General features: G+C 43.6%; 1 protein-coding gene across 1 annotated transcript; it reads left to right on the forward strand.

Moving 5' to 3' along the window:
* Window positions 1-782: 782 nt before the first annotated feature.
* Window positions 783-2357, forward strand: LOC115545830 (zinc finger BED domain-containing protein 4-like). Its single transcript, XM_030359278.1, has 2 exons — window positions 783-1132; window positions 1389-2357. The coding sequence occupies exons 1-2, from the start codon at window positions 783-785 to the stop codon at window positions 2029-2031; spliced, it is 993 nt and encodes a 330-aa protein (XP_030215138.1). The 3' UTR covers window positions 2032-2357.
* The last annotated feature ends 7643 nt before the right edge of the window (window positions 2358-10000 follow it).

Here is a 10000-nt window from a genome sequence, read left to right on the forward strand (position 1 = left end):
CGCCGCTATTTGCCGCTCTAGAGTTTTGACTGAGACACAAGATGGATACTGAACCGAAAGAAGTTGTTGGCCCTTTGGATGGAAAGTTTGAATTTAAAAAAAACAAAGATGGAACACTTAACAAACAAGCAGTGATTTGCACACTCTGCAAGAAGGAGTTTTCGTTTCACCGAAGCACTTCCAGCCTAAAGTACCATATCAACGCTAAGCATGCGTTTGTCGGCTCTTCAAGTTCTGGGGCAAGACCAGGGGGCTTAGTTCAGACAACGCTCACCGAAGGCCGTGCATTAAGTAAGTCTATTTCTGAGAACTTGACCCAAAAAATTGCCAAATGGATTGCAAAAGACTGTCGGCCGATTAATATTGTCGAGGACAAGGGCCTCGCGGAAGTGTTACAAGTTGCTTCACGCGACGCATTCTACAAGCCACCGTCAAGAGGCACAGTAATGACTAAAATCCACGACCTCTACAAAACGGAAAAGAAAAAGAAAGAAGAGGATTTGGCTGTAGCTGACTATGTCGCCCTGACAGGAGACCACTGGACCTCTGTGAGTAACAACAATTACCTGGGTGTAACTGCACATCATATCACTAAAACATGGGAACTGAAGTCGTTTGCGCTAACTACAATGAAAACAGAAGAGCGTCACTTTGCAGAAGCATGTGCAGAGCAGTTCCTAACAGTAGCACGCAAGTGGGAAATAGAAGGAAAAGTCACAACTATAGGGACCGACAGCGCACGCAATATGATCGCTGCGGCTAGACTTTTGACATTTGAGCACATGCCTTGCATAGCTCACATCCTACAGAGAAGCATCACGGTGAGCCTCTCTGACAGCGGATTTGTGCATGCATTGTCCAAGTCTCGCAAAATTGTGGGCCACTTCAAACACAGTCCGGCAAACACCGCGGAGATTCAAGCACAACAAGCTGCCCTTGGACAGAAGAAGGAGCCGCTGGTCCAGGACGTTCCAACACGTTGGAATTCGACGGTGGATATGGTCAAGCGTCTGAACCGCAATCAAGCAGCAATAAAAGCAACCCTGGACCAACAGCAGCACAAACTCATTATGCTGACACCACCAGAATGGGACAAGGTGCTAAGACTTGAGACTCTTCTAGAGCCCTGTCGGTAAGTAATCCACATATTAATTATTAATAGGCCTATAGTTTGAAATAAAATGTAATTAATTAAATTGAAATTATATGTTACCTTTTTGTAAACTACCAACTTCTGTTGTAATCACTTAATGGTGTGTGTGTGTGTGTGTGTGTGTGTGTGTGTGTGTGTGTGTGTGTGTGTGTGTGTGTGTGTGTGTGTGTGTGTGTGTGTGTGTGTGTGTGTGTGTGTGTGTGTGTGTGTGTGTGTGTGTTTCATTCAACTGCAGGTATGTAACTGAGATCCTGGGTGGGGAGGCCTATGTATCCTGCTCTGTTGTACTGCCTGCCCTCTGCCACTTGCGTCGTGTAATGGAGGTCTCTGATGAGGACCCTGCATATGTGGTGCGATTTAAGACGGCATTCAAAGAAGACCTAGCCTCCCGCCAAGAAAAGACCAACAACACATGGCTCAAGCTTGCAACGGCCCTGGATCCACGCTTTAAAGACTTGAAGACCCTGCCCAAGAGTGAAGGAGAAGAGGTGTGGACCACACTGGGAGGCATGCTGCATGAACAATCACCAAGAAGGTCTCCACAGACTTCTGAAGATGGGCCACCCAAGAAGAAAATGAGCCTGCTCCTACAAATGTGCTCAGATTCTGATGAGGAGGTGCAGCCTGGCAGAGACATACACAGGTACAGGGCAGAGCCCTGCATTAGTATGGAGGACTGTCCATTGCAGTGGTGGTCTGCTCATTCAGGAGCCCATGACAAGCTGGCCCTGCTGGCTCGCAAATATCTAGCGACTCCTGCATCCACAGTTCCATGTGAAAGACTCTTCTCAGTGGCAGGCCACATCGTGCAAAAGAAACGGTCAGCCTTACTTTCAGAAAATGTCAGCCAGTTAGTTTGCCTCAGCAACTGGCTATAAGAAGAATAACCAAGAGACACATTTTATTGTACGAAGGTGTGGTAGTTTGTTAATTTAAAAAAGGGAAAATGTTCAACCAATGTTTAACCATTCTAAACTTAGCAATGGCTAAGATGCCCATAACGTTTGGGATGACTGTTATCTTTAAGTTTGATTAAAAAAATAAAAATAAAAATGTTATATGCTCATAGGCATTGCAAAGAGACTGGCACAAAACAAAAATTGAAATATGGTGTGGTATGTTTAAGTTCGATTTTATTTTTCATTATTAATAACACCATCATCTGGATTCTTTCATGAATAAAAGAACATGCTAAATGCCTATATATCCACCTTCTGTCATTTATCTTTCCGTTCCTACAACAATATACAGAGAAATTCAGAAATTCCGGGCATATTTATGAATGGCAATTAATCGTGATTAATCGTGATTAATCCACAGCTACCCTGTGATTAATCAGATTAAATTTTTTAATCTATTGACAGCCCTACTATATATATATAGATATATATACTAGGGGTGAAACGGATCAGTGTGTCCACGGTTCGGTTCAGATAACCGTTTTGGGCCTCGGTTTCGGATACGGTTCGGATTAGGATCATGTCCGTGATAGTAAAAAGGCGGACTTTTTTTTGACGGAGGGTTTGGGGGAGAAACACAAAAATGAATGAGACCCACAGGCTATTTGCAATGTGTTAATTGACTGCAATCAGACAACTTGCAAGGCTTTTTTGTGCAATAAATGTTCCCCTAAATGCATTTGAAAACATGGTGCACTGACACATGTAAGGGATAACGGCCGACGAGGCTTAGAACTCTGGCGACGAGCGCAGCATGAAGCCAGAGTTGCCTCTACCTGTCCATTATTTCCATCGAACCGGTCGACCTCGAAGGCCGTTATCCCGCTTATCACCCGTTTGTATTTATCGCCCGTATATTTAGAATATAATTGTATCAATTACTTTCTTTAAATTTAGGAATCGTGCGCTTGAACTTCAGAAAACAACCTATTACAGCTACGTCATTGGCTCGGGCAGCACTGGAGAGAATGCATTCCGCTGGGTCCTAAACACCCTTTCGTATCGGACGTAGGCTACAGTAGGCAAAATACGCTACATAAGGCAATGCCTTCATGAAACCGAAATCCGCGGATCTCCAGAATGCTCCGAACTGTGGTAAACGAACCGAACGGATTCGGATACAATTCGAATCCGCTGCAGGCCTAATATATACGCTCCCCACAAACACTCTCAGACACAAACACAAACTTACACTGATACTCCCTTCCCCTCGATAAAAAATAATCCCCACTACACACACACGCACGCGCACACGCACGCACGCACACACGCACGCACACACACACACACACACACACACACACACACACACACACACACACACACACACACACACACACACACACACACACGCAAACCTTCTCCCCTAATGAGGGAGACATACATGTGTTGCTGTGGGAAACCAGGGTATCTTGATGACCCTCAAGGTAAACATGCACTCTGGCGGTCCCTGTATGTGCACACACATATGCCTGTATACACACCCCCATGCCTGTGCCCAGAAACAAATACCTGAACACACACACACACACACACACACACACACACACACACACACACACACACACACACACACACACACACACACACACACACACACACACACACACACACACACACACACACACACACACCTGCGCACACACACATGCATACATGTGCACAGACACACAAACATGCATGTGCCCACACACATGAACACTCTTTAGAATGGAATCCGCTGTGTGTTTGCAGGTGACTGTAATTGTGTTTGTGAGATGGGTCGAACATTGAAGCCTTGGGAATACGTTTGTATGAATATAAATATGTACATTAATCACGTTTTTGATTAATGATTGCATAAAAATCTGCTTGACATTTACCGCAATATAAGCTTTTATTTACATGCTGTCCACGGACACACAGCCCATTACATACAGGATAGACTTAAGAGAGGACGATAACTATACCTTTCTGTGGACTGGGACCCAATGGCCGTTACCGAGACCTTATGAAATTGCTTCTGCAAGATCAAATCGCGGATATTAATTATTTAAAATACTTCCCGATAAAAAGAATTCCATTACAAAAGGAGCGGTGTCTTGTCTCTTGTCTGTAAAATGTGATTTTTTGAGAGGGTGATGGAGCGGTGATCTGAAGGAAACACGAGCCGGACCACCTCTGTATGAGACCCATCAGAGAACAAGCAATCTACAGCAATCCTGCACACACACCTCATACCTGAACTGTTTCCAGGTTTCCTTGTACGTTTTTGTACATAGGAAACTACTGTAGCAACAATTTAATGTTAACAAATAATTGTTGCCATTGCACATCCAAATATGTTCATGTCCATGAACCGCACCTGCACGTAAATGTGAAAATCAATATGTCTGTCGCACACTTCATGTGGACCGGCCAATGAATGAACAGTGCACACCAGCACAAACTCAGTTTTGTGTTTGTGTGTCAGTTCGGTATCGTCATTAAAGGTATGTGCGTGTAGGTATGGTGTGTTTGTGTGTGTTTGTGTGTGCGTGTGTGTGTGTGAGAGAGAGTCAGCCGCTCATTTCTCTTTCGATGCAGTGTGGTGCTGTATCAGCACAGACCTGGACAAACCTACTCAGCTCTAGCCAACAGTTCAATCACACACACAAACACACACACACACACACACACACACACACACACACACACACACACACACACACACACACACACACACACACACACACACACACACACACACACATACACACAAAAAAAGACTGGCACAAAGAAACCAATTATATATAAATAAATAAAAGTAATTAAACTGAACAGTCTCAAACATTGACACACACATGCACACATCTGCACGCACACACATGCACACATACACACAAACAAGTACTTCAACTTCAAGGGCAGACCCACAAATACACACACAGACATGTCAAGTCTAACACAACTCTCAAAACCCCTTGTAAGGCTGTGTGTTCCTATGCATGCTCATTTATACCACACACACACACACACACACACACACACACAGACAACCACACACACAAACACACACACACACACACACACACACACACACACACACACACACACACACACACACACACACACACACACACACACACACACACACACTCTCCCTATAGAGCGTTGTAATATATGGCACAAGTCCCGAGTCAAGTCTCCTTTCTAGTTCCTGTCTGCCCATACCCGGCTAATAGGAATGAAGGTTATATTTCTGTGCCTTGCATTTGCAATTTAAATCCTCAACAGTATTGCTGAAGTAATTCTTTATAGTGCAGCGGAGACAATGACAGGCCGCATGCGCTTTTCAGACAACAATTGCTTTATTCCCTCAGGGAAAGGCTTTTCTCTACCCTGATTTCTTTAACTTGTTCAGATCCAAATCGCCTTACAAAGCACATCTATGTGGAAAACTATTTCAAAGTTGATCTTATGGGGAGGGCTGTGATGGTTGGAGCATGTTTATGTATGTGTGTGTGTGTGTGTGTGTGTGTGTGTGTGTGTGTGTGTGTGTGTGTGTGTGTGTGTGTGTGTGTGTGTGTGTGTGTGTGTGTGTTTCTGTGTTTGTGTGTTGAATGTGGGTTATGGATGCATTTAAGGGAATGTAATCTAAACTTTGCAATAATCGTTACTCTCACTGAGATTGAGCAAGCTACTAGCATGACTTTTGAACAACAGGGTCAAGATTTTATGAAGAAGGATAGTGGAATCTGTCTATTCGCTTTTGTATACCTTTTCCTTATTTCCCAGTAAAGCAAACAGAGTAGTAGTAGTGGTAGTGGCAGTAGTTCACATAATGGGTGAATTAAGAAGTACCATCTATTATTGATGATCTATGATTGAATCTTGAATCTCTTGTCTGCATCCTTCATGTGTACCAGGAGGAACAAAATACGATGAGCGACTGTAATGTCACAGCGCTCAATGAATGCATAGAAATATGGAAGGAGGAAATGGCAACAATTTCTGTTGCCATTTTGTGAAAGTTATGATCACCATAGTGATAAACCCTAAACTGTTAGTGACGTGCTGGCTGTATAGTGTTTTAAACAACATAACAGTGAGTTAGTAGAATCAAAGTGAAAGTCAGTGATGTCACAGAGCTTGGTCGACCTTGTACCCATGTGCTGAACGGAGCGGTAAATATTACATCCTATATGCTCCTCCGTATTTGGCGTTCTATCGCCGTGGTTGTGTGCGTGTGTGCGTGTGTGAGTGTGCGTATGCATGTGTGTCTGTGTGTGTGCGTGCGTGCGTGTGTGCAAATGAATGACTCGGTATGAATTAATTTCTGAAAAAGAGAGCGAAAGAGTATATTTAACAGCAGCTATACATGTGCATCGATATGAAAAGGTCTCAGTGTTATATAGCAGGAATATTTGCATTTGGTGATAATTACATAGTCTTAATGGGCAGTCTACCGCCTTCTACAGCATGACTTCTCACACTGCCTTGTATGTGTCTTATGTGTATTTTGGTGTGTACATGCCTATGTATTCTGTAGAGCTTTCTCAAGCCCTAATTTGATGTGTAAATAAGTGGTGTATGCCCCCAGGGTTGCCATAGCGATACATCACCTCAACAACAATGGAAATGTCCATCGTCCCAAGAGAGAGACTGCTTACCCACATATTCAGGGCCTCCTGGGGAACGCATAGCCCCCTAACAAACATCCAGCTATGGAGGATGCAAGCACACGCAAAAACTCTCTCTCATACACTGACACAGACACACTTCTTTTACACCGCATATACTCTCGCTGACACACAAACACACACAAACAGAAACGCTTTTGCGCCCTCTCTCTCACATACAAACACACACATACATACACACAAACACACCCACACACACACACACACACTCACGCACACACACACACGGACACGCGCACACACACACATACACACACACACACACATACGTGCACGTGCGTCCCCCCCACACACACACACACACACACACACACACACACACACACACACACACACACACACACACACACACACACACACACACACACAGACACACACGCGCACAAACACTCACTCACACACACACACCTTTCCTTCGTTTTGTGACATTTATTTTCCTTTTGTCTCCCCACTGTCGTCTCCTTTTCTTCAGTGCTTGGCTCTTGACAGTCACTTAAAGTAAATGAGTGTGTAGTGAAATGTCCAAACAGCATTAGCACAGTGGTGGAGGGCTCCATGGAGGGAACTGATAAGAAAGAGAAGGCCAGGAGTGCAGCAGGTGTCGAGGGTATGACATGTATACCTCAGCACTAGACTAGCGCTAGACGGCCGCAGAATAATTAAACAATAGCCAGACCTGCTTGCTTTGTTATCAGGGAACAAAAACATGGCTGACAGAGCATTTATGAGTTTAGTACAATTTTAGTTGGACTGAAAAGTTCATCGTTTTTGTGTAGGCCAATTTATAGGCCTACACAAAGTTATTTTGGGATAATAATGTATTATTTGTTATATTGAAATTGTACTGTACATCCCTGAAACTTAAAGTATTATGGGCTCAGGGTGCACACTATAACAGCTTGCAGATAATCTCCAGTGGAATCCTTACTGCACTTTCTACCCCAGTCACAACAACCAGGATCAAGTGTAGAGGAGTCCTGAAAATAAAATATTAAATGACATTTCCATATACATTTAGGGCATTTAGCAGACGCTTTTATCCAAAGTGCCTTACAATAAGTTCATCTTTCAGAAGAAGGTTGCTGTTGATCGCTGTTGGTACAGTAAGGATGTTCATAGAACAAGCGCCAAGCACTAACAACCGCTAGGTTAACCCATTCCCCGTATACAAAAAAAGATAGTAAGGATAAGATGCTACACAACTACGTACCATAACAGGACGACATACAATAAGTGCGTACAATAAGTTCCAGTACGTACAACATACATAGGAAGGGTGGGAGGGCAGTGTGCGAAATACGGGGGAGATCGGGGGGTCTTGACCCCCGATTTACCCATGAGACCCCCTTTAAGCCTCAAAAGCTAAATTTGAAGGGACTCTCGAATCTTATCAAAAAATTAACAATAAAATATTTTATTGTCACTAATGGTCACTTAAATGTTTTTAAGCTCACCACGACCAGTATTCAGAATTCAAAACGATTATAAACAAATATTTTTACCAAGCAGAGCCAGCCAGTCCTGTGCACGTATGAGAATTAGCCATATGCGCCAAACAGAAGAAAGACGTAATGTTGAGAAGTCATACTAAAAACGGCTAGCAAGCAAAAGCTAAACCAGAGTGTATCACTCACACACTTAGGGTATATTCTAACTTAAGGAAAGAGGCAATTTTTTTTTTGCAGTGACTGAATTGTGATGATGGCATGGATGATTGTTGTGCATAAGATGAGTGTGTGCTACTGTGCGCATTTCCTTTCCGGCTTCGGCATACTGCATGCTATGTAGCCCTTGTGGTTGGTTGTGGTCCAATGTTATAGGCCCACTATGTATTGAGAAAATTTTAATCGCTATTGCGCAACGATCGGGAGATGGGGACCCCCCCGAATATTGACCGTTATTTCCTTCAATATTCGGGGGGGGGGGGGGGGGGGGGGGGTCAATATCTTGCTATGCAGAGTCTAGGTGAATAAATCGATATAAAACACGGCATTCCCCACATCGGTGATGTTATGAAACAGATAGTATTAAACCTAAATAGTCGAATAGACCACCAGTCACCAGAATGGGTGGTCCCTCTCTACCTCCCACCAGGGAATTAGCAGCCAGATCGTCATCATCGTTAGCCCAGGCTCAATGTTCACACTTAATTAAAATAATATGATAATAACATGTGAGCACGCGTTTTCCGCAGTTGCTCCGTCCCTTGCAGATTGATACAGACACAGCTGTGTTTGTAATACATACTGAAGCTAGGGGGGTAAGGTTAGAGGTGACTGTGTTTTTTGATTGGTTAAACACTGACGGAAAATGGCTGAACGTCAACCTAAGCAGCAGAGCCCAGAATCTCGGCTGCCTTAAAGGCTTGACGACCGACGCTGTTTTCCCTCTCTACCCCATCACTCTACAGACTATCAGCTTGGTTCTTCTTCTTGGAAAAAATAAATACACAAACAAGAGCTTCTTCTCGCTGACAAGCTATACAATCAAATTAATATGCAAAGAAAGCAATTAGGGCCCACTCCTCAACAAGCTATTAATAGCCATTTGATAAATGATAGGGTGCCAGACACTCATAAGATCAGAGCGCAAGTTGTTTATTAGTGAAATATTTGTAATTAAAAGAATGGGAGAATGTTTTTGTTCTACAATAATAGAGAAGATTGCTATAAACAGGCGATAAACCTATTTTAAACTTTAGAATGTATTGTCAACGTCAGCATTTTGCTTTATGTAACCATATAGCGTACAACAGATACAAAAGTCAAAAAGTATGCTAATATACATCGTAAAGTCGGCTAATAAACTCTGTCTGACAGCCAGACTATGGACACGCCCCCCTCCCCCCCACAGTATGGCCCGGCCATACTGTGAGGGGCCCGGCCATACTGTGAGGGGCCTGGCCATTCTGTGAGGGGCCCGGCCATACTGTGAGTGGCCCGACCTGGCTCCATGAGTGTTTGTAAACTGGTCACCGCTGGCTACGTAGCCAAAAGGGAAAACAGACTCCATTATATCAGCCTGAAGGAATGGAAGGAAATGGCTGATCCGGGATCAGATGACATAATGATGGATGTCGTGGAACATTCTCTCTGATGCTTAAAGCACCATCCTTGTTAAGAGAATAAGAAGTCAATGACTGATTTCTGTCAGGAGTCTTAAATTCGCAGTCTCAAAGATTTATGTTTGGTTCTCCTTGGCGACACCTTTGGCAGAAATCCCGATGT

This window comes from Gadus morhua, chromosome 6 (genome assembly GCF_902167405.1).
Source record: "Gadus morhua chromosome 6, gadMor3.0, whole genome shotgun sequence".
NCBI lineage: Eukaryota > Metazoa > Chordata > Actinopteri > Gadiformes > Gadidae > Gadus > Gadus morhua.